This window comes from Prenolepis imparis, unplaced genomic scaffold (assembly GCF_030444845.1).
Source record: "Prenolepis imparis isolate NDT839.2.m4 unplaced genomic scaffold, iyPreImpa1.0 SCAF_6, whole genome shotgun sequence".
NCBI lineage: Eukaryota > Metazoa > Arthropoda > Insecta > Hymenoptera > Formicidae > Prenolepis > Prenolepis imparis.
Window position 1 is genome coordinate 50,295 of NW_028141164.1, and position 25,002 is coordinate 75,296.

The window sequence follows — 25,002 nt, forward strand, 5'->3', positions numbered from 1 at the left end:
TAAATAATAAAAAAAAAATGCGAGTGACGGGAATCGAACCTGACTCACAATCAGTAACGTGATAACCACGGACTTAAGTGTACGTACTACGAGTGGGGTTCAATTCCCGTCACTCGCACTTTTTTTTTATTATGTATGTAAATTAGAATATTTATTCATCTAAAACAAAATTAATTCAAATTTTTTTTAATATACACTTTCAAAAAACAATTTTTTTAATGTACTCAAAAAACTGGATATAATTTTTATTCAACTTATAATCTGATTTTACACCTTATATTTAATATATTTAATTTTTTATATATTGCCCAAAGTTTAACGTCATAAAATTTTGTCCTTGAATTACGTGGAACGCTACGCGCGAGAGGCGAAATCTCGTGCCTGCCGCCGCACGAGTCCACGAGACGCTCATCGTTGGTGAGACAAAGCCAGAGCGATGGATTGTTGGTCCTTGTCTGACTCGGTTTGGTTCTCAACTCGGTTCTTATCCGAGTAGTTCAGATATGAACCATATCACGGATTCGAACCATTTCTACGTTTTTTACCGAGCGTAACGACGTAGTTCATGTCCACTTTGTCAGGGGGCGCATCAGTACACGCGTCCGCTAGATCGCGGTGGCCGCTCTCAGGTTTCTCTCTGCGAGGGACATAGAGGTTAACATCGCCATAAGACATAATCGGTCAAGTGCGTTCCTGTACGGGAAACTATTAAAAAAAAAAAAACCTCGACTATTGAGTGCGAAGCATGGGAATCCATCCATTGAGTATAATTTTGGTAAAAAGCGACAGTAAAGGTGACAGATTGTTATTTCGATATCCACACGTGACTAATCATGTGAGGAACTCGAGCCAGTGCACTAGACGAAAAAACCCTTATTCGCTAACAAATACGGAAGATTTGTTGCAAGTATGTTTCATTATTTATAGCGTATAATCTTATTCAAATGCACAAAAAATTTTCGCCGACATTATTTTCATTGTATTATTCACGACACGTGTAATAATTTTTATCGATAAGGTAGTCGTAAAATTCTATATTATTCCACACAGTCTTTGCCATTTCTTACATCAAACATAAATAATGGAAATCTAACTGGTTTGACGGACGAAGTTCTATCTACTTTATTTGCTGTAAAGTTAGAATTATGCGAACAGAAATTCGAATTAAAAGTTAATGATGTTCGCTTTGTTGGACATCCGACTTTGGTGCTATCCCGTGGCTTGAAAGAAGTCAATTCTTCCATGCTTTTCAATATTGTTTTTGCGCTGCAAGCACAAGCGAGTCATTCGATAGTAACATGTTATTATGACCTAAGCAAAAGGTAATGTAATTTCTACATGTATGCAAAGTGTTTACAATACGCGGAACTTGTGTATTTTGACGTTCTTAGATTAGGTATAGCATTGAGACACGAAGAAAGAAGATGTGGTTTTCTAACGGATGAAATAAAAATAATGGTTTCTACGCACGATGAAATTGCTGGAAGGTGAATACAATCATTCTTAATTTTTGCTAAAATATATTCTTGTATAATATAACATTATATAATATAATCCTATAATGTCAAATATATATATGCATGTACATGTCTAGATCCGAGGGTGAAAGTGATTGCGATGAATCACCGTACGAATTAATCCTTCAAAGAAGCTCGCTGGCGCGTGGCTTAAAGTCTGTCTTTAGTAATCTCAGCACTTGCGGCATAGTCAGTATCATGATTAACAAGTGGATTCAAGTGCGCTTCTGTCTTCCTCAAAAAGTTCACCAGTCGCATAAGAAGGGTCTACTACTCGTTGATCCTGAAATTATAGATAGGTTTGTGTTACACAATGTGTGCTACCAACATGTGATTACATGTATGCAACCAAATGAAAGAACGTTAACTTTTAGTTGAATAAAAAGTTTGATCTAATTAAATAACAGAAAACAAACAGAGAGAGAGAGAGAGAGAGAGAGAGAAACTATTTAGAAAATTTTTGTTTTTATACGATATAAATTTATCGTCGCTAAAGAGATAGGCTTAGGATTATCCCTGTACACCCGTGTAGAGAAACAAGGTGAGAGAACACACAAGTAACAGATTTAATTCCAATGCATATCAGAAATAACGCAAAAAAATATGTACTGCTGATTTTTTTTATACTGTTTAGAGGAGATAAGTTGAAGAATTATTAAAATCTTTCACATAACAAGTAACGTTATCGAAAAATATAATTAGAGAGGGGGAGAGAGAGAAAGATGTGTGTGGGGGTGTGTGTGTATGCAATTTTAAACATTTAATATTATTATTTTTTTTTTCAGATGTTTGAATAGTTTAAGACCTTATCATGGCATACTTTTATTAACAGAGCCATTAGACTTGTTGGAATCTTTGCAAGTAGACTGCTCTCCGGCACTTGAACGTTTCATTCAAATGTACAATCCATTGAAAAGTTTACAAACTTTAGCGGCAAATTCGGATCTGACGCTCGCACAAGTGTTCCAGCTAACTGGCCATTTAGTTTACTGGGCAAAGGCTACGATAATTTATCCACTTTGTGAAAGCAACATCTATGTTATTTCCCCCGATGCCATCTTGTCCAATCAGTTGTTAGATTCTTTCTCCGAACATTTCCCAGGAGTTTGCTTGCTTCAAGTATATATGAATATATGCTATATCATCTAGTTGTTCTTCATTTATTCTTATCGAATCTGTCATGTATTCGTTTCAAACTTTAGAAAATATGCATAATTATTTAATTCTAGTTTAAATATTTTTAATTATTTAACCTTCAAGTTTTAATTTAATTATTAAAGACTAGTAAAAAAATATTTTTTTTAGGTCATCAGTGATTTCTCCTTACCAACTTGTATTAGCCAAAAGTTAAATCCTTTGAGTCAACCGCATCAACAAACGCAATTAGTAAAGATAATTATATGGCTATTGAAGAATCATTTGCTCCTACAATTACATACATATGTGCGGTATATACCAATGGTATCATCATTAGTAAGCTCTATGTTATTACAACTTGTGTAGTATTATTTATTTATTGTAATGTGAATGTTATCATATATATATATATATATATATTTATTTGGAATATATTTGCTCGAGATTATAATCGATATTTCTAATTTTTCTGGACAAGTATGATCCATTAAAATAGCTCAATTAATTTCATAATTTGTGTAACAGAATATTGCATTATTAAGTATAATATATATATATATATATATATATATATATATAACATTGAGTATAATTTTATTATAAATAATATTGTCGTTGGAGAAAGGCTTCGAGTTAAGACTCCTGGGTGCTCACCGCGGCCATATTGGATTGTGACGTCAGAGGCGAGAAAGCACACGCTGAAAATTCTTAGATGCCATTTTTTAATGAAAAGATATTTCGATTAAACAGCACTTCAGATGGCTTTAGCACACTCTTAAAAAACCCCGAAAACTATCCTTTTCCCTTTATAATCAATCAACATCTGTAAAATGATTGAGATATCAGACTTTGACATGCGGACTGACTGCGCATGTGCAAAGACCAGACGGACTGGGCTTCATAATATTACATTTTACAGCTGTTGATTGATTATATAAAGAGGAAAGGATAGTTTTCGGGGTTTTTTAAGAGTGTGCTAAAGCCATCTGAAGTGCTGTTTCATCGAAATATTTTTTTATTTCGAAATGGCATCTAAGAAATTTTAGCGTGTGTTTTCTCGCCTCTGACGTCACGATTTCGACATGGTCGGCAAGGAGCCAGGAGCCTTAAGCTGCCCGCGGTGGCAACGACTCCATTTTATTTATCATGCGCATTTTGACAAGTTTTTTCTAAATTTTTATTTATGCTTCATATTAGGATACAAGAGATCAAGAAACATGCGACACAGACGTGATAGAAAAAAAAAGCCAAAGTACATGGAGTTTGAACGATACGCCAAAAGGAACGCCTACTGAAATCAAAAAGGAATTGTCGCTCGCGAGTAAAGAGGATGCGTTATATGATTATCAATCGGAGGATTACGATATTCATCCTTCCGACGATAGGAAACTACTCGACAGACTATGCCGTCTTGGCTATTTGAACGGTGGTTATCACTTGGAGGAGATTATGTATTTAGAAAATATTCGTAGATCCCAGTTGTTACAGCTTCTTGATAAATTTCGGGATGTCTTAATGACTTGCGAATGCGAAGACCCCGCTATAGCACTCTTTTACAGCCAATTAGATTCTTAATTTTTTCTTTAATCATGTATAATATATATAATAGGGTTTACATGGCGCGGGATGTTGAACATACATGTGCACGCACGCACACAAAATACATACATACATGTACATGTATATACTTTTAGGCTAAACATGTGAAAAAAATCATTACAAACAGTTGTATAATTTCATCAAGCATGTATACAAGACCATTATTCTAGTAATTTTCATAAAGAACAATTTTTTTTAATGAAGATATATTTTCTTCACCTTTTACTTTTTCTGTCACTAGAAATTATCTTCAAACCTAGAGAAATTATAGATTTCATAAATATTCATTGATGCTGCTTGTACATGTTTTGTGCGTGCGTACGTGCGTGATTTTGAATTGTTCTTGTATGCATAACCTGTTATATAATTTTTGCTTTTACTTTTGAATTAAAAACTCTCTTCTGTATACATTACAAAACACTTTATTCATCTTTTCTCTTATATAAAATTCACAATAAAAGTCATAGGACTCTTCTTATTAATTAATACACTTGCATGAGCAATAATCTGCATTATTACGATAAGAAAGAAAACTAGAAAAAAAAATACTAGAAAATGTTTTTTATTTCACAATTGTTTGTTCGTTTGCCACATCATCATCATTTACTATACCATGATTCATTCAACTTGGGTTTTATCGATCATTGCTACCGTGTGTACTTGTTCTTTTTTTTTATTTTGTACCTAGTTTCTACCAAGAAAATAACAATTTAATTGTAGAATTGCTGATACATTACGCGCGCAGCATATAGGACGCGATAGTTTTTTTCGATCAAGTCGCTAGTTATTATACAGATTATTATACATATATATACATATACATGTGTAAAGAGAGAGATTTTCTCTCGTAAAAGATTATATAAAATATAATCAACAGCACTAGCGGAGCGTGACTAGAGAGTTTTCAAATGAAACAATGATACTTGTATAAAATATTTTGATAAATGGACAAATCGTACTTGGAAATACAAACACACGGTTGTTTTTAAAATATTTCCAAGTTGCAACGTGTGTGTCAAGTAGCGAAAAAAACATGAATATTTCCATGTCAATAATGATGGTAAAAAAAATAAAAATAAAGGGTACATTTTATAAATGAATACTGATAATAATCGATTATCAAAAACGAGATACTCTATAGTATATTCTTGAATTATATATATATATATATATATATATATATATATATATATATATATATTCTAATTTATCTATCATTATCTTACTTGTATTGTATTATATCGGAGTCATATGTAACTAGTTGAATTATTTATTATTCATACTACAATTAATTGTTAGAGCGCAACTTGATGCGATTAATAGGCGGCCTAATAAAGTAACTTTTTCGATAAAACTCGACTCGGTTGAATTATCATGTCGATGCGGCATTTCATGCGGATAAAAGATTATATTTTTAACATTGTACACACAAGTACGCTCGATAATTTTGTAACGTGTACACTTGGGCAAGTTCTTTTTTTTTGTAATATAAATTTGTCGTATATTCTTTTTTCTTTTATTAATTATAAACTTTGTCACCCAGTTCTTTGCCTTGGATAGTTTTGCACTCTGCTCTTTAATTTCTTGAGAGCGCATTTGGCCGCCGTACACTTTGCGATTCTATAATTTCGTCCGATACCTTTGAAGGAACCCTTACCAAATACGTCTACGGTTACTCGAACTCTACGACCGTCGGCCAGTTTCTCAGGCCTACCGAATTTTGCCGTTTCTGGTTCTAATTCCAATAATTCGCGGATCGGAGACTTGGGAACATTCGTACTGAATTGTTCTACAATTATATAACATTATTTAAAAATAAATTGGCTGTTCATCTTTTAAATGTTTGTTTTAATTAAACTAGGAGATATATATTACCAATTTCGGACTTCATTATCGTGTAATATACGCTCCATACTGCATCGAGAGACATTCCACTATCCAAGTAAATAGCACCGGCTAATGATTCAAAAACGTCACCCAGTGCTTTTGGTACTTCTACGTCTTCGGCTTCCTCGCATTCCTCCTCGCCGATCAAGTAATACTGAAATGCATGGTGTATTAATATTAAATTTTACGTGTAAACACGAATGCGCTTTTATCAAAAATAATCTTCCTTCCATGTTCGTACAAAGTAAACTTGCGCAAATTGGCAGATTGAACAAACACACGTGTCTATTAACTAGGAATATATCGCTCAAAGCATCTCATAATTAAACTGAAATTTATTTTTCTTGGAAATAAAATAATCTTATAATAATTATAATCATGTTCAATTTCATAAATATTCTCGCTATAAAAAGGTGGAGAAAATTACAATTTATTTTACAATCTCTATTTTTATATTCTTCCTTGAACCATGAAAAAATTAACTTTTATTTTATATTTGATTATTCCTTATATATTTGAAGCCCGTGTTTGTTCTGAAAACTCTCTTCTGCAACAGCAAGACATAATATATGCGCGTGCATATATCATGTCTTGTCGTTGCAGAAAAGAGTCTTCAGAACAAACACGGGCTTCAAAATTTATACAAACGTAAAGTTCGAGTAACAAGTTAAAACGTTACCAAAAAAGCCACATTGATCTTTTTATCTATTATAAAAATAGCCAAATGTATGTGTGTGTGTGTGTGTCCACTTCACCTTATTGTATTATATCGCATATTTCTAGTAATAATAATCCCCCTCTTGTACCTCTTCGCTAATGGAATGTCCATTTTCTTCCTGTATTCTGACAAAGCGATTTATTACTACGCTTAGACCAGGAGAGAGATGGCGGAAATACTTGTGGAAACCGCATCTCACAGCTAGAGAAGCAAATATTGTGTTGTTAACTAGAGCGGATCTTAAATCTGTTAGAGCACCCGGCGAATGTTGTCGTGAATCCTCGTATAAATGTCTGGTTATCAAATAATCTGAAATGTAAAATAATGTTTCAATGTATCGTTCCAGTTTGATGATTTAGCTTGATCAATAGGATCCTACATGCACGCATAATTATCATGGAAAATTGTCTCTCGATGAAATTAATCCAATAACATAAAGATGATCCATACAATTGATCTATTCTCACAATGTAAGCCAGTTTCACCGAGACACATTTTCCATGTTAATTAACAAAATTCTTTACCTAGTACAGCATCACCGAGAAATTCCAAACGTTGATAACAATCCGTTAATCTGTTTGGTTGATAGGAGGCGTGCGTAAACGCTTGCAAAAGATAACTTGTATCGCGAAATTTATATCCTATACTTTTTTCCAATTCGTCATATCCGTCGAGCATCATACGTAACTCGTTCTCTGGATCAGAGATATATCGAAGCAATGGATTTTGTGGCTCTTCCAACTTGCCGTAACAAATCTAAAAAAATTTTATACGACCATGTGTATACATGTATGTAAAAGAATATATTCTCGATATATTTAATATTTTGTATCGTACTATGAACAAAACTTTACAAATGCGAATAAATAAAATATATAGGGTGTACAAAAATTGATGTCGAGTGGAGAATGTACATGGCGCTCATAGCGTTTCTTCTTGTCGATCAACATTCGAAGCGATTCAATTTTTCCCTTTTATGCAATTATCGCGGTATACAATGGAGATTATTATTTTCCGAAACCTTGCAACGATCACATTTTGGATATCTTGGAGTAATTAAATTAAAACTTTTTCAAAGAACGATCCGTTTAAAATGACACGTCACGACTATATAGTGTTGCCATTATTCGCATTCTTTTTTTAATTTTTTTTTTTTTTTCTTTCTTACAAATGTAGTCTCTTTTAATTTGGCTTATCAAAAACTCGAAAATTATATTAGCGATTGAACAAAATTGTCGCTTACAGAAATTAAGCTCCGCAAAGCTCACCGCGATACTCGGATATTTAGTTCGAGCATTTCGAGACAACAGACAATAACTCGTGCGATGGCAAGTCTACTTACCCGTGTCCAAGTATCATTACCGTCTTCATTAATTTCCTTTACATGTGGCGTACTACCAGGTATTCTTTCTTTTGGCTCATTTTCGCTTATCGTGCAAACTTGTCCGGTAGGCAGAACATGAATCCCTAACCAAGTCATGAAGAGAAGAGCTCCACGAGGTCCGCATGCGATTAAATATGCTCCTATCAGAGCTTCTACGCAATCTGCGATACTTTTATCCGGAATACTGTGTTGCGTAATTAAATTGTAAGGTATGAAGCATCGTAGATTATCTAAATTGTTGCACAATCTACTTTCATTTTTATCCAATTCACTTTTCATAATGACAAGTTTCTCCTCGGTCTCTCGAACGAATCGAGTTATCTCGGTGGGATTTACAGCTTGCAAGGTGGGAATGTCGGCTTGATTCCACAGGGCGGAAGGAACGCCGGATTCTATCAGCGCTTGCTCGAGCTCTTTGGGAACGTAATAACACGGCGGCAGCCAATTGTCGTGCGGTTCAAATTTCGTCGCTATCATACTTTCGCCGAGCATTTTCTGTCTTCCGAGTCTATAAAGATTCAAATTGCTAACCTAAAATTGAAAATTTCAAAAATACATTTAAATATAAAATGTTCTTACGCGCGTGGGCTTACATGTATTGTATATTTCCAAGTCGCGGTCGACATATATATATATATATACCTGTTTCGATCTTAAATGGCTAAGTTTTCCCTCGTGAATATTATCATATGTGCAATACAAATATGTAGTTATAGCATACTTGAGAAATGAGTCCCCAATTGTCTCTAATCGTTCCAGATTAATGCCATCGTTTGCATTAGACATTGTTAAAGCTTGCAAAATTAAACTAGGACTTGGCCCCGGATGATTCTTCAATTCCGGTTGATAATCAAAACTAAAGAGATCGCCACTCGTGTAATTAATTTCATCCGGCTTATTGTTACTACTAGTCTTGCTTGTTATTCGAGTAGATTTAACGGGCTTCTTGTTTAATACTTGGTCGGTAAATCTTGTTACAACAGTTTCGATATAATCCTTATATTTATAATCGGGTTGTTTTTTATCAGTTTGGCAACTCGATGGATTCTTCCTCTTAATCGTAATTTCAGAATTACAAGATATAAAGGTACCGTCCATCATTATATCGTGCTCCTTTTTCTTAGCAAACTCGTAATGCGCTTTCTTATGTTTCGCGAGTAATAATTCTTCGTCCTTTTCCGCGTACATCCAGAAATTATTGTCAAAATTCTTCTCTGTCTCTAAAAGATCCAATATCTTCTTGTTAATCTCCTGCTTGGATACTTGTTTTTCATCCTCGACAGCTTCCGCGACATTTTCTCCCATATAAGAAATCTTCAGCCCTCTACTTTCGTCTTCACTTTCGTCGGACGTATCGGCAAAGCCATCGCTATATACGTCGTCTGATTCGTCGAAATCGGATTCGTATGTCGGTGAGCCGTATCGAATGTCGTTCCAACCAAAATCTTGCGGCAAGAGTGTCACGTTTAAAGGAAACGATTTCAGATTATCCGCAGCATCGTAATCCATACAATTCATTTCCACGTCATTTGACCATGCCATATCGTTTGACCATGTACCAATCTCCAATTCGTCATCTTTCTGATCGTCGACAATCTCATCTTTCTTCTCCGCTTCATCATCGGTCATCGTATCATCGGATTTTACTTCTCTTTGCTTCTCATTACACATTAGGTTTTGTTTATTATTCATGTCTTGGCTACTACATGTATTTTGGCACTTGTTGGAAATCATCTTGTTCGAAGGCGAATCGCTCAGAGCATTTTCATTCATTGTCTGTTTCGCTCTTTCCGTTTCCTTTGATCTTTTCAACACTTCTGCCAAGCTCCATCCAAAATCTAATGCCGGCCATTCGAAATCTAGAATATATTTTTCGAGTCCAATTATTATTCCTATTATATTTATAAACATTATATTTGTTATTCCCGCCGTAATATCTCCACGTCTTTTCGAAATATATATGTATGTAGATTTTTTTTTTTTTTTTTTTTTACATGCATACCTGAATTCAAAACTTGTTGACCCAAGTTTATCATTTGCGCAACTTGACATCGTATTTGATTAGCGAGCAACAAGGCGTTAATTCTATACAAGATGCAAGGTAGGCAAACCGCTTGTCTCCACAAGGATGCTGGAAAAGGATGAATAGCGCATAATTCGGCAACGAGAATCTGCTTCTGCTCTAAATTTTCTCTCTTGGCGCGCTTTGTTTCTTCGCTACTTGTAGGCAAAGCGACACCTTTGCGATTTACATATCTAAAAAAATTAATAAACTAAGTCTTGTCTATATAAATAAATTGCTACTCTTTCAACATATCCTCTCACCTAGGAGTTAAAAAGTTTAACCTAGCTGATGTATGATCCACATCTAACAAGGATTGCTCTAGATTCTGTATTTGTATACCATATTTCTTCGAGTAATATTCTTCAAAAGTGCTATAATCGTGTCCGGGAAAAGATGATTTTGGATTCAAGTTTGTGCATATTTCCGCTACGTAAAAGTACTAGAGGGAAAAAAAAAAATATATATATATATAATACACACTTAATACACACACATACACACACCCTACGTGATTACATGTACGTACGCGCGTATATACACGTAGGTACGTATATACGTACGTACGTACACATGTTTGTGCTATCTATCTTTATTTCTCTACTTCTTTCTTTCTTTCTTTCTTTCTTTCTTTCTTTCTTTCTTCCTTCCTTCCTTCCTTTCCTTGTGCGTGCGTGCGTGCGTGCGTGCGTGCGTGCGTGCGTGCGTGCGTGCGTGCGTGCGTGCGTGCGTGCGTGCGTGCGTGCGTGCGTGCGTGCGTGCGTGCGTGCGTGCGTGCGTGCGTGCGTGCGTGCGTGCGTGCGTGCGTGCGTGCGTGCGTGCGTGCGTGCGTGCGTGCGTGCGTGCGTGCGTGCGTGCGTGCGTGCGTGCGTGCGTGCGTGCGTGCGTGCGTGCGTGCGTGCGTGCGTGCGTGCGTGCGTGCGTGCGTGCGTGCGTGCGTGCGTGCGTGCGTGCGTGCGTGCGTGCGTGCGTGCGTGCGTGCGTGCGTGCGTGCGTGCGTGCGTGCGTGCGTGCGTGCGTGCGTGCGTGCGTGCGTGCGTGCGTGCGTGCGTGCGTGCGTGCGTGCGTGCGTGCGTGCGTGCGTGCGTGCGTGCGTGCGTGCGTGCGTGCGTGCGTGCGTGCGTGCGTGCGTGCGTGCGTGCGTGCGTGCGTGCGTGCGTGCGTGCGTGCGTGCGTGCGTGCGTGCGTGCGTGCGTGCGTGCGTGCGTGCGTGCGTGCGTGCGTGCGTGCGTGCGTGCGTGCGTGTAGGACGCATGGCGATGAATAATAAAAAATATTAAAAAGATTCACTAGTGCATAATTAATGCATTTTAATGTATACCTGTGGTTGATCTTGACTTCTATACCATGGCATGATCACTGCGTCGTAATATTTTGAAGGATCAAATTTGAAATTTTTCCTCTCCTCTTCCGGAACTTTGATCGGTACCGCATTTCGATTCTGATAAATGCATTCTAGAAAATTCCAATCTACACAAATATCCGATCCTTCGTTCGTCGTAACTAGAAAGATAAATTTTTACACACACAAGTATTATATATTTTCGTGAAAAGATTTTAAAAGAATCTCTACATGTATCCGAGATAAAAGAAAAAAAATAGAGAAATCCAAAAATGCATAGACGTGAAATTAATATCGATACATGTATTATTTATATCATTGTAAGGAAACAAATACTAGAAATTTTACAAAATAAAATACGTTAATATATTTTTAAATAATTGATTCGACAATTAATAAATGTTAGAAATTTTGACAGTAACAAAAAATGATAGCGATATATATTTCGCTATTTACATTCCTCGAAATATAAATTATAAATCTTTTATTCATATTTTTTTTTTTTTTTATTTTTAACTCGAAAATAGAACGTGTATTATAATAATATAAGAATTACTCGCATGACATTGCATCTTATTTGCCGAAACAAATTTTCGGATTTACATCTCTCTATAGAGAGTCTCTAGATTTTTATACTCACGTATCATTACCGGTACAATTATATACGAATTCTCCGAAGCATTTGGATCGAAGAGCATTAGATATTTCTGTAACCTCAAAACGTTTGTAAAGGTATAGTTGAGGAAAGTATCGACTCTTTCTATCTGAACTTGATCCAAAATTACAGTCTGCTTACTAAGTTTTAATTGCACGTGAACTTCACCCGATCTAGTGTAAATAGGAAATGGACACAGCTACGAAGGAAAATAATTCATACGTGACATGTGTTAAAAACGTGTGTTAATACGTTTCTTTAAAAAAATATTATTTGAAACACACACGAGAAGAACGAGTGTAAAAATGTTTCACCTTAGGTATCTCCTTTAATGTAAGTATGCCAAATCCAATGGCCGATTCTTCAGGGGGATAAATGCGTCTGCCTCGTGTATTTTGTTCTTCGGGCAGAGGACAACTTAATACCATTTTGATATGATATAAATAAGATGGTACTCCAACTATCGGTCTACAATCCGTTAATGCTTCAGCTGTCTGAAAAGAATGATGAGGAGTTGATGACTGAACTAGAATATTCACAAGATAGAGGGAACGAATAACAAATTTTTTGATAGAAATAAGCGCAACCTTTTTATAATAATACTGTCTGCGTTTTGTCGTTCCAGGTCTAGCTTCTGAAAAGTCAGCCCTACTTTCATCCGGTAAAGCGGGTACTTCGGCATCTTCAGGCTTGGCTTTAAAATTTTCTTTTCCAATAGGTAACAAATTATCATCTATCTCATTTTCTCGATGTAGATCGATACACATTTGCAAAGCAGCCATACGTCTAGCCATAGCTCTATTTGGCATTGGATATGACTGGAACATGATATAAACGAACCTAGAGTGTGATGATCTTTAATATTTATGCTAAACACAAGAATAATCTTGACATTTATCGCTAAAAAAAAACGCTAGAAAAAACTTGGCGTAACGTGTTCTACATGCGTTATTCGATAAACACGTACAACTCTACTCACCATAACTAGATGCTTCAATGGTGAATTTATAGGAAGTCGTAAAGAGCAGATACACATTGGTGTATCGTGGATATCTACCGTTTCGACAGACCATTCTGGTGTTAATCTTGTAAAAGTATCGCTAGGTAACTTTGCACAATATCTGCACAATAGAGAGCACTAGAATTAGCGCGTTAAAATAGTTACTTTAAACACGGTATTTTCTTAAATAATGACATACATTTCATTAATTATTAACGACATCAAGTATATTACATTACCTATTAACCAATGAGATGGCAGAATTAAAAGTCACTTTGGGAGCATCGTCTCCATCGAGTGGTTTGTAATGTGGTATCATGGTCGCATATATATCTGCCTCGTTCTCCTCCTCCTCAGTCAGCTCTTTATTAGAACATTTTAATAATAAAGTCTACAAAATAGATTGATGCTCTTCCGTTACAATTTTCGACCGAGGTTGGCACAGATAATGAACCACACGTTATAAAGGTTGATAATAAAACTGGGGTATGCACTAGAGTTTATGAATAAATTAAACCAGTATGTGCAATACTGAACGATTCAAAAAGATAAACCGAGTACGCAAAGTAAAATTTAATTAATTTAACGAATAAGCGTGTCTTGACGAGACACCTCAAACTAGTTAAAGTAAAAAGTTTTGCGAGCTCTATACCTTTTCTATATATCGATATTGAGCTAATTGCCATATAAAATCTTTAGACGCTTCTCGCGGTACCGCTAGTACATGCAAAGCATCTACAGCTCTCGCTCTGCTCTTGCACTGCACATACGACTGATAATTCTTTGGAAAGTCATATCTCATCACAAGATTACATTTTGGAATGTCGATACCTGTGAAAAACATTATGTAAAGATATCGTGTTTAACAAGCTATGATAAACATGTTCAAAGAAAAAAAAAAAAACAAAAAAAAAACAACCACCAAGTCTCACAAAGAGCCAAGCGTGTGATAAAGATTCCTTGGATCCTGAATTTGTCTTAAAAATAGATCTGTATTTTTTTTTAGAAAGAATATCTAGCACACAATATAATAAAAACAAATTTTTGCAAACCTTCTTCCAAGATTGAAGTTGCAATCAATAAATTGCATTCGTGAATTCTAAATCGCTTTAAAACTTCCTCCTGCTTCCTATGCTCCATTTCTAAATCTCTCGAATAACCAACATGGTCGGTATTTCTTTCAATTGTATAAAGAGGTGATAAAAAATGCAAGTCTTCGTCGTGTTTACATATTTCCTACGAGTTATCAATATTTAAATTTACACAATTATTTAAACGATATTTTACAATCGTTGCGCAAAGATTCATACATACGCTTAACAAATAAAATAAAACTTTAGCTGTAAAGCCTTTATCTACAAAAATTACTCCACAGAGTAAATCAGGATCTGTACTATTGCACGGGTAACGTTGTAATTTAAATGTCTTTCTGTCATCGTTAAATTTCCAATTAGCTCCAAATCTTTTCAATTGTGCTGGTTTTTCCCGAGTTGTCGAGAAAGAGATATCTTTGTCATTTCTTGTGACACAATTCTTTGAATTGATATCTGAAAAAGATATATATAACATATACTCGAAGATAAACATTAAAACATTATTATATATATATATTTTAACATATTATTGTATATAAATTATATTAGGAAAGATTCTTACCAGCGTTTGTCTTTTTTTCTAAAGTGTTTGTCTCTCTAGTGTAAAAAGGAGTATAAATTTTCAAGATTTGTAACAATCGATGAACTTTTGGAGTACTATATTGATATATCCTTTCTTTCTCGGATAAACGTTGAAATTCATTATCGCAAAGGGCACTGTAAGATTCGCACAGTTTTAATATTATATTCCGTAATAAATGGAAAAAAAAAGGAAAACTGCCATGTTTGCATAAAAAGACTCTTCTGATATCCCCATGTCCATTCGGGCTAATTAACAAATGGGTATCGAGATATCATCGTCATTATTATTATAGCCAATTCTTACCGAATTTTTATAAAAACTGATGCCATCATATTTAATAGCAAATAATGCCTCTCGTAAGGAGTTTTAACCTTCAATTTTTCCGTTAAAAATAACAATGCCAAAGCAGCACGATCCGCGCACCATGGTCCAAGGGTTTCTAATATATGCAAGAAATCTTGCATCATCTCAAAGGGTTTCTGTATGGGATCAGGAATTTTTTGAATATCCTCGTAAAATTCCTCGGTATAAATCTCCATTGGATCGTACCGATGATCGCGTAAAAATTCAATAGCGTCTAGTACACAACTTTCAAGCATATTGTACAAGTCTTTCTTTTCTCCCTTGTCATACTCGATAATGTATTCTCTTGGTTTTGGGCTATAACTAGAAATATAATTCCCAGTTTCCTTTAGTTTTTCTCTATAATAAGAAAATTTTACTAAATTATTAAGCTTACCGTATTACTGAAAGGATATCGTTAGCGGTTTCTACACCACACTGAAAAGCTGCCTCCACTTTTTCTATTTCTAGGCCCAATCTTCCAGATTCTTGTGTCAAATTGAACACGGGTACCGCCAATCCAATAATTCTAGGAACATTGTTGCACGATAGAAAAGTTTGAAGGACAAACTTTAAATTGCTATCTTCGATAGATTTATGGCACTCATCCACTATGACTAGATTTATATGAGATGATAAAAGTTTGCTTTCCGTTAATAATTGTGCGTAAACTTTTGCCGTTCCGACCAATACCTAGGAAACGAAACGAAATGTATTGTCGTGAGAAAGAAATGTTTATAATAAATATCTTAATCGATGATAAAAACAATAATCATGTATCCTCCTCCCTTACGTGAGATCTTTCAAAACTTTCAGCAAATTCCTTAAATATATCAGAATTGCATGCTAATACTTTCAGATCTGTCAATTGTTTTATATAAGTTCCTATTATTGTACATTTATCCTCGTCATTTAATATATATATCGCCCGTTTTCCACCATCGCTTATTGATCTAAATAAATTGGATAAAATGAAGAAACTTGAATGTATTTAGCAAATATTCAATTAATATTTAATCTTGTATTTATATTTTATTTAAAAAATAAAATATATAGGAAATACACTTGTATATAAAGATTTAAATCTTCATTAGATATGTGTTCAATAGCATAAATAATTTTTAAAAGTTTATTATAAATTCGACACTTTTCGCATAAATATCTAACGATAAATCTTGACAATGTTTCGACAAATATAATGATTGTTGAAATGTAAATATGGAAACACTACTTAAAGGGGTTACCTTCTGTTGTTAGTAGCAAACTCTTGAATCAATTTTATAGCGAGAAATGTTTGCTCCGAATTTTTTCCTAAACAGACAATTATATTCTTTTCTTTTGCCGTATAAAGGAGCTCTACCTACAAATAATTGTAAAATAAAATACCAAAGAACATCTTTTTATAATTATCCATAATATAGAATTTGTACATGTAATTTATAATTTCTAATATTTTATTTATAATTTCCTTATTTCTTAAGCCATATAAAAAAAAACTTACCTGATATTCTCTAGGAGTAAAGGATTTTGTATAAACTTGATCATTTAGTGGAAATGCCATGGATTATTCTGTTGTAGCACCTTTCTTTCTAGTTATTCTTACTCGCGATAACAATTTTTCCCGATAACCATCAATAATTGCTTATTATTCGGTAAAACGGTAAAAAAATTAACAAGAACCAGTATTTGCAGTCAAATTGTTGGATAATTACATTGACAAGTTTGAAACTTGAGCTTAAGAAGCTAGGTTAGACTATTGTGCATAAAATATCTAAATTGACCTTGAAAACCTCGTATATACCTCGTACATACCTCGTACATACCTCGTATATACCTCGTACATACCTCGTACATGCCTCGTACATGCCATACGAACATAGATAGGCCTCCACGACGAATAAATTGGGTAATTTTGGGTGCTTTCCATTTAGTGAAAAACAAATCGATACAAATCTAAGGTTTGTTCTTTCTAGTGTTTTTATGTGCCACGGCCCTAAGAGTGACGTCTCTAGTTCAATGGCTCCTGCAGCTAGCGCTATTTCGCGACATCCAATAAGCGTGTACAGCTTTTTCGAAAAAGCTGTGATTGGTTAATCACATCTTAAGATTGTACTTAAGACAGTCTTAAGCCTAGTCTACAATAGAGTCGTAAGGTCGTAACGTAAGAAATTGACCAATCACAGTCGATTATTCTTCTCGAATTCAACTGTGATTGGTCAATTTCTTACGTTTACGACCTTACGACTCTATTGTAGACTAGCCCTTAGATCGTCGTTTCTTAAATAAAAGCAAAAAAACGATATTTCGCGTGTCGCTAATCGCGCTGGTCTGCCGGAGCCATAACGCATACCGCGTAACCAATCAGAGTCGTTCCGCGTTTTCTATTACGGCTCTGATTGGTTACGCGGTACGCGTTATGACTCCGGCAGACCAGCGCGATTAGCGACACGCAAAATATCGTTTTTTGCTTTTATTTAAGAAACGACGATCTAACAAACGTTCTAATTAGCATATTCGTGACCAACAAACGATTCCGCATCGATTGAGCCTCTGCAAAACTTAAATAGGATCAAAATAAAAAATCGGGGGCTAACTTCACGGTCAATTTTATTTTTTATTTTGCAGCGCGAGGCTAATCTAACAAACGTTTTAATTAATCTAACAATCACCTACAAACGACTTACAAACAATTTAAAAAAAAAAAACAAAGTCAAAATTGGGGAGCCAAGTTCACGGAGCTGTTTTGTCGCGTTTTTACGCATAAAGTATGTTTTTTGGGGGGTGTCCTCGGGTCTGCGATCTGAGAGCGGTTTGAGTCATTTTAGTCAATTAATGGCGTATGAGTAATCCCTAAAGCTGGGAACACAATGCTAGGCGATAGCGATAAGAATAACGATAGCTATAGCTATAGCATAGCGATATGGAAACAGAGAATTCCAACACTAGGGAATCCATATGCCAATGCAGAATGGAATATAGGAACAGGCAACAGCGATAAATTTCCGACGAGTTGGAATTCTATATCTATTGCCTTATAGCACAGTATATACAGTAGCGCAACTCTGTGTCGGCACCTTTGATGTACATGATGCTCAAAATGGAGTGCGCATGCGCCAAGTCAGCGAGTACATGCAGTACCGCCATCTAAACTTTTTTCTCACTCTTCCTCCTTCGCTTTATTTTTTCTCTTTTTTGTATATGTACATATTTTTAATTATATTATAATTTAATAATTAAATATTTGAAAACATTCTAATGCAATTTATTAAATAAAATAAATATATATTTTTCAATAAAATATACCATATTTTATAATAAATATTGGAATATTTAATTATTATGAATATATAATAAATGAATAAATATTAAATTGAATATGAATATTATATATATAAATATAATGAATGAATGTAATAAATATATTTTATTATTATGAATATTTTATTTTACAATAAAAATATAAAAATACGTACATTAAATTACAAGTAAATTACAACTAATAAAAAATTTCCAATTTATTAATTAATCTATTAACATTGTAAATCAAAATTAATACAAACATTTTGATTATTAAGATTAATTTTGAGTATAAGGATACATAAAATAAATTAAAATAAATTTAAGTACAATTTAAAATATTGTAAATATAAATTATTTATTTTTTAGTATTTAAAAACGCCCTAGCAATATATCTGAAACACAAAGCTAAGATCAAAGTGCTTCCTACGAGAAAATAAAAAAAATCTATATAAATATATATAGGTTAACCATTTCCTCTAAGGATAATATGTTTCAATCAGCTTTCCACTTTTTTTTTCCACTAATTTCACTACACAAGTTGTGACACAAGACTACTTTGTAATCACTTTCTTACTATTTGAAATTACTCTGCACTCAAACTTGTCAATAAAAACATATGTTTTCACGACCATTTAAATGCTAAGAGAATGAGCGAGAGAGCGTGAACAAAGAAAGAGAAAGTGAGATAAAAGTTCAGATGGCGGTATTACTGTATTTACCCGCTGACTTCGCGCATGCGCACTCCATTTTGGGCATCATAAATTTCAGTAAGTTGCGCTACTGTATATACTGTGCTTATAGCCTACCAATCAGCGTTCAGAGTTCAGATTCTTGCCGAGATACAAGGCTGTCAGATCCGCAGTCTTCGCAACATACTTAACCAAACGAAAACCGCATACTTATATCAATGTTTCACAAGTACTTACCAAATAATATTTAACTTACTCTAAAATCTGCTGACAAATGTAAAACGTTTTGACAGTTACAGGTTATGTACTATGTCATACGTTTAAAAAAGTGGCACGATTCAGATTGGTTGGCTTTTATTCCTATCGCGCCATTGTGCAACGGGTGGTGACAATTTTTATCACTATTTCTATTCTATCGCTATTTCCCTATAGCTATCACTATCGCCTAGCATTGTATTCCCAGCTTAAAGCTGGGAACACAATGCTAAGCGATAGCGATAGCGATAGAATAATATCTAACCTCTGTTCCTATTGGTAAATATTTTTTATTCCACCAATAAGAACAGAGAATAGATATTTTTCTATCGTTATCGCTATTCCTATCGCTATCGCTTAGCATTGTGCAAGGGGCTTAAAGCTCAAGCAGCCACACAAAGAAGAAGAAGTCTGTGCTCACTCTATCTTTTGGCTGTCATGACAGCAGTATACTCGACAGCTTTGACAGCTAGAGGGCGGCCATATTCTCTTCTGTACGATAGAGTGAGAAAGAAAGAAAGAGTGTCAAAACAAGTATCTCACTCGGTCGTATTCTGCCAATTTCCGGCTTCACTCCACAGATGGAATGTTTTATTGATACCGTGTTTGTTGAACATGTGCAAGAAATTCGACCCGCCACAATCAACACTGTTTATGAATAGTGATGCCAAAAAAAGGTTATTATTCAGAAAAATTTGCATATTAGATTTCTAATAATATATATAAGATTGCCATATTGCTACTCTTTCACTCATATACTATTATTGATTACAGATTCTTTCACTTTGATACTACTAGTGTAATAGGAATCTGATTCTTTTTCTTTCCTTTTTTTATATGCAAAAGGATAAAAGTAAAATATTTGTTAATTTTAAGAGAAATACGTTGATCATACAGGAGATAATTTATATAATTGCTTGACCCGAGCCAAATAATATATACGTTACACATCCTACAATATCGATAATAGCAATAAGTGAAAAGACTATAGGCCAGCTATGTGTCGTATGTAAGATGTATCCGGAAAAATATACACCGAGAAAACCTTAAAAAAAACAACATATCACATTATTTATTAATAGAATGAATAATTGTACTAATATAATTACACATACCGGGTATCGCACCAACGGTATTCATCAGACCAAATACGCTTCCAGCATGCTTTGGTGCAAGATCCGAAGGATTTACAGCAATAGCATTATTATGGAAGCCTGAACCACCAATAATCAGTGCAAGACACAATACTGCGCTCTGAAAGCTTTTCACTTTTGCTGCAAAGAGAGAAACAGAAAAGAAAATTGACATGATTTTGCTTCTATCTTAAGTTATTAATAAAGCTTGAGAGAGAGAGAGAGAGAGAGAGTCAATTCCCAACCGTTGCTATTAATAAAAAAAAAGCATTGCAATTAAATAAAAATTATAAAAAATGGTGTGTATAAGAATATAAATATTAATGTATAAAAATTGAATAATATACATGTAAAGACTAATTATATTATTCCCCCTTTATTCTTGATTTTTCTTGACTCGACTCATATTTATTCTCAAGCTTTTATAAATTGAATTAAAATGGACTTACTCAAAAACAAGAGACTCCCAATTTCAGTGACGAAACAGACCGTTTGAATTATTTTGCGCGTTAAAGTCACGGAATAACCGGCTTTAATTATCCTTTCTGACAGAACTTTTCCCAAAAATGTACAAGGGAGCATTGATAACCATGGTACGACATTCACAACCCAACTCTATTATTTAAAATAAATTAGTTAACATGGAGTAATAAAAAAATTATCTAGTTTTTAGTTACAAATTACATGTAATTTTAATTTTATTTGTATCATGTAACTATTTTTTTGCAGATCTTTCTACAAAATACCACATAATACACGACACTTTATGTTTATCAAAAAATAAAAGTATATCAATTAAATATAATTATATTGTATTGTATTATTTATTATAATTATATTATTTATTATAAATTGTTGTAACCATTTGTGGACAATTATTTTTTGATAAACAAGATTGAGAATAAGAATTAGGTAATAGTTTTAAGGTTTTTACCTTAACTTCGGGAAATATGTCATGAAAATATGTAGGCATCCATGAGAGTAATACAAAGAAACAATTATTTTGGCAAGCATGTCCGATAACACAAGACCTGAAAGTCATGATTAATAGTCACAAAGCAGACAAGACAATCAATTCGATTGTTATATTGTACTTACAAAAACTTATATAATCACAGTCTTTTGCAATTTTCACAATTAAAAGATTCAAAATTGGACAAGCGACACATTTCTTAAAACTCGAGCATTTCAGCAATTAAACTAGAAAGCATTCATGTATAATTTGCAATATGTGAGCTCTTGTGTATTTTATACAAGTACAATCATAATTCTTTAAAAATTATTTAACGCCTCTCTCTTTCTCTCTCTTTCTTTTATTACAGCAAATTAACTAGGAAGAAAATGTTTCATCTCTTGTCCTCGAGTTGAAAAAGAAAAAATGTAAAAATTATATATATATATATCGTTTCTTGCATCAAGATTACCAGAAAGGAGGCTTTGATAAAAGCTTGAGCCAAGGCAAAGTGTAGCTAGTGTTCGATCTAGTAGAAATTGTTCTTTCCTTAAGCGGCAGGATGTGGTAGCTTAATAAGGTTGTCCATGCCAAACTCATGCCCCCTATCAGAGTAAATTAATAAACATCAGAAATGTATCCAACTTGCACTTGAAAACCAATAAAATTGACAAAGAAATACAACAATCAACTCTTTATCTTAAACTATAACGTGTATCATCTCTTATCTATACATAATTTGATATTAATCTTTCGTTTTAAAAAAAATATAATAATAATTACCATTAAAAGCGAAATTGAAAGATATTTCGGAAACACGATAGGTAATATGACCTTAATTATCTTCCCCCCCCCCCAAATAAAATGTGCCTTGCTTTAATTTAACAGATTCACGAGTTTTATTATTTTTAAAAAATTTATTTATTTTACAAATATTTGAGAGTTACAAAGATACACATGTTTAATTTGAGAATTTGAGCAAATAATAAATTATAAATTCTCTTAATACTTTAACTAAGAGAAAAAATCGATTCAAATCGAAACGCGCCCAAAAAATGGCAAATAATTTATTAAATCTGGATAGAACACAATTATACACATTTAACTATATTGAATTGCGAGCGATGAACTGAGATTTATACATATAAAAGAAAATTCATTTCGTGTGACATGAATTATCATTATCGCTAAAATATTTATTCTTGAATATTTTTCCATTTTTTAAAAATAAATTAGTAATTCAGGTAGAAAAGGAGCTACGATAAGAGCCAGATGCAGAAGTTAGGTGCGACAAACTTGTGTTTTTAAATTCTTCATCGTTCATTTTGAATATTTCGATACTTGTTTCGAACAAAACGTTCTTCGGCAGATTGATTAGTAAAAAAAAGTATGTTTGATTGCTAACTGATGATCTGTTGAAGATAGTCTTAAGGAAGGAAGGAAAGAACGTTCAAATTAAATGGTAAAGAATTTATAAAAACAAGTTTGTGCTTGATTCTTATCAACTCTCTATTCCTATATGAATTTGTATTTATATATAAAAACTTGTTCGTTTTAATGTAATTAAAATAATTTTTAAAAAGTTGAAATCACGTTTTCGTATTTAATAAATCCTTGTCCAAATCCTTTCAAAGTTTCAATGTATCAACAGCAATTTAAATAAATTGCAGTGCTAAATTTGTTCTCTCTTTTCCATTCTACTTCTATTATACATTTAAGTATATTGTACCTAAGATTCGAAAGACAGTCATCCAGTTGTAATTCTCCAAAAGATAGGAGCCTAATGATCCAGTGAGTAATGTACCCAGAGCAGATCCTGACGTTAACAAACTAAAAAAGGAGGCGCGTTTCGCCTCGTGCAAGCGTTGACTAATCAAGCTAATCATGCTAGGAAAGTGCATTCCTGTAAGTGACAAGTGTGTTATCTTCAATTGCCTCTAGTGCGGCAACATGATGTAAAAAAAAAACTACCTTGAAATGCTCCATTTATCATTCTCACCACTGCAATGAGCAAAACGGAAGTCTGATCATTGGAAAAAGATTGTATGATTTCTGGCATAAAGAAGGTCGTTACCGACCAACCGAGAGCGGATATCCATAATACTTTCTGCCCGCCGATGCTGTCACTTATATAGCCACTGATTACTTGCGTCAATGTATATCCCCAAAAAAAGCTCGACAGTATAATGCCAGACTCAGGCTTTGACCAATGCTTCTCCTTGCTGATGATTGGCATCAATAAAGGGATAGATGTACGTGTGGCATATACCAAACACGTGCCACACAATAATGACAGAAACCATTTCCGTTTCTCCTTTCTGAACGAAAACAAATGGCACAATAAATTATCTTATATTCCGATAATAATAATTATAAATATCTTCATGTTCTATGCATATGTGCGCAAGTCTAACAATTGATATATCTATTATATACTGTGTGTGTGTGTGTGTGTGTCGACGGATATCTTCTATCTTTTTGATTACCTCGGCCACGATGATCCACTCCTGTCATCCAACTGCGGAATACCCAGCGAAATTTCTAATTGCATTATTCACACGAATTCGCAAAGCTTAACGCGATCGTTTTAACTTAATATCGGCTCGATGATTTCGTCAAAATATATATCATGATTTCATGCGTATATTTATAATAATCGATTAATGTGTGTGTGGCCCAATCGTCGCATAAAATTTATTATTCTAAACATTATTAAACATTCTTTTTTTCGACAAAATTTGTAAGTTTAAAAACTTTCAAAGCCAACGAACAAATTTTCAAATGTTGCAATTTAAGTGGCTATTCAAGTGTTTAAGTTATTCATTAACAGATATCTCCACATCCACATTTTGATATATAGTGTATTGATGCTATTTTTTATAATTCTATTACAACAACAAGAATTCCCATACTCTTCATCGTATTAGCAGTTTTATCACAGAATAATGTAAATACTAAAATGTAGCTTTAATCTCTTAACCTGTATGGAATGGTGTACGAGCCAAGATCGAATCCAGCTAAACTGCGAATATCAATTACCGAATCCAGATCTACTGATTAACATATTAACAGATAACCACTTTTCTCACTAAGCGCAATTCAGTTTTTCCAATGCTATTTACATGTTTATACACATTTATGTCAATCAGGTGATGCGGCTTGCGGCTCGTATTACAAGCTCCCAGCTCCCAGTACGTTTTTAAAGCCCCTCGCACAATGCCAGGGGCTCAATTCTTGAATTCATTCGCAAGAGAAACGTATACGCAAATTCGGCTCTTACAGAAAAGTTGCAAGTTGATTGGCTATTGCACGGCTTTTAGCCAATCAATTTGCAACTTTTCTGTAAGAGCCGA

General features: G+C 34.0%; 3 protein-coding genes and 1 long non-coding RNA gene across 8 annotated transcripts; 2 read left to right on the forward strand and 2 right to left on the reverse strand.

Moving 5' to 3' along the window:
* The first annotated feature begins 623 nt into the window (after window positions 1–623).
* Window positions 624–5,333, forward strand: Nprl3 (GATOR complex protein Nprl3). 2 transcript variants are annotated; one of them, XM_083041317.1, is made up of 7 exons: window positions 624–907; window positions 1,051–1,322; window positions 1,392–1,487; window positions 1,595–1,816; window positions 2,303–2,636; window positions 2,823–2,990; window positions 3,852–5,333. In XM_083041317.1, the coding sequence occupies exons 1-7, from the start codon at window positions 746–748 to the stop codon at window positions 4,227–4,229; spliced, it is 1,632 nt and encodes a 543-aa protein (XP_082897443.1). In that variant the 5' UTR covers window positions 624–745; the 3' UTR covers window positions 4,230–5,333. The 2 variants fall into 2 exon arrangements, with proteins under 2 accessions (XP_082897443.1, XP_082897444.1); XM_083041318.1 differs by having other exon boundaries at window positions 625–907; window positions 2,823–2,978.
* A 125-nt stretch (window positions 5,334–5,458) lies between these two features.
* Dcr-1 (Endoribonuclease Dcr-1) lies at window positions 5,459–17,205 on the reverse strand. 2 transcript variants are annotated; one of them, XM_083041315.1, is made up of 23 exons: window positions 17,133–17,205; window positions 16,565–16,631; window positions 16,114–16,273; window positions 15,718–16,013; window positions 15,282–15,644; window positions 14,958–15,112; window positions 14,616–14,848; window positions 14,354–14,537; window positions 13,954–14,132; window positions 13,541–13,692; window positions 13,281–13,422; window positions 12,889–13,119; window positions 12,616–12,795; window positions 12,287–12,500; window positions 11,626–11,807; window positions 10,568–10,746; window positions 10,245–10,498; window positions 8,885–10,101; window positions 8,201–8,773; window positions 7,383–7,614; window positions 6,947–7,167; window positions 6,129–6,294; window positions 5,459–6,042 (listed from the first exon to the last, which is right to left on the reverse strand). In XM_083041315.1, the coding sequence occupies exons 1-23, from the start codon at window positions 17,188–17,190 to the stop codon at window positions 5,789–5,791; spliced, it is 5,892 nt and encodes a 1,963-aa protein (XP_082897441.1). In that variant the 5' UTR covers window positions 17,191–17,205; the 3' UTR covers window positions 5,459–5,788. The 2 variants fall into 2 exon arrangements, with proteins under 2 accessions (XP_082897441.1, XP_082897442.1); XM_083041316.1 differs by lacking the exon at window positions 17,133–17,205 and adding an exon at window positions 16,822–17,115 and having other exon boundaries at window positions 5,460–6,042; window positions 16,565–16,680.
* A 2,224-nt stretch (window positions 17,206–19,429) lies between these two features.
* Window positions 19,430–21,638, forward strand: LOC145937171 (uncharacterized). Its single transcript, XR_014425513.1, has 3 exons — window positions 19,430–19,538; window positions 19,603–20,996; window positions 21,427–21,638. It is a non-coding gene; the product is annotated as an uncharacterized LOC145937171 (long non-coding RNA).
* On the reverse strand, window positions 20,457–24,861 carry Mfs18 (major facilitator superfamily transporter 18). Of its 3 annotated transcripts, XM_083040081.1 has the most exons (9): window positions 24,630–24,861; window positions 24,136–24,167; window positions 23,621–23,967; window positions 23,379–23,552; window positions 22,122–22,254; window positions 21,632–21,728; window positions 21,147–21,312; window positions 20,680–20,838; window positions 20,457–20,609 (listed from the first exon to the last, which is right to left on the reverse strand). In XM_083040081.1, exons 3-9 carry the CDS (start codon window positions 23,883–23,885, stop codon window positions 20,470–20,472), a joined length of 1,134 nt encoding a protein of 377 aa, XP_082896207.1. In that variant the 5' UTR covers window positions 23,886–23,967; window positions 24,136–24,167; window positions 24,630–24,861; the 3' UTR covers window positions 20,457–20,469. The 3 variants fall into 3 exon arrangements, with proteins under 3 accessions (XP_082896207.1, XP_082896208.1, XP_082896206.1); XM_083040082.1 differs by lacking the exon at window positions 24,136–24,167; XM_083040080.1 differs by having other exon boundaries at window positions 24,136–24,861.
* Window positions 24,862–25,002: the final 141 nt, after the last annotated feature.

Bases quoted from the DNA above. Each gene is read 5' to 3' on its own strand.
- Nprl3 (XM_083041317.1), top strand. From the start codon at position 746: ATGGGAATCCATCCATTGAGTATAATTTTGGTAAAAAGCGACAGTAAA. The intron at 1,488-1,594 runs GTGAATACAATC...GTACATGTCTAG, and splicing joins CACGATGAAATTGCTGGAAG to ATCCGAGGGTGAAAGTGATT. The intron at 2,637-2,822 runs GTATATATGAAT...TATTTTTTTTAG, and splicing joins CAGGAGTTTGCTTGCTTCAA to GTCATCAGTGATTTCTCCTT.
- Dcr-1 (XM_083041316.1), bottom strand. From the start codon at position 16,881: ATGGCATTTCCACTAAATGATCAAGTTTATACAAAATCCTTTACTCCT. The intron at 15,645-15,717 runs GTAAGCTTAATA...TTATATTTCTAG, and splicing joins GATATCCTTTCAGTAATACG to TTATAGCCCAAAACCAAGAG. The intron at 10,499-10,567 runs GTGAGAGGATAT...TAATTTTTTTAG, and splicing joins TTAAACTTTTTAACTCCTAG to ATATGTAAATCGCAAAGGTG.
- Mfs18 (XM_083040080.1), bottom strand. From the start codon at position 24,200: ATGCAATTAGAAATTTCGCTGGGTATTCCGCAGTTGGATGACAGGAGT. The intron at 21,313-21,631 runs GTAAAAACCTTA...TTTAAATAATAG, and splicing joins ACATATTTCCCGAAGTTAAG to AGTTGGGTTGTGAATGTCGT. The intron at 20,839-21,146 runs GTAAGTCCATTT...CTCTCTTTGCAG, and splicing joins TGGGAGTCTCTTGTTTTTGA to CAAAAGTGAAAAGCTTTCAG.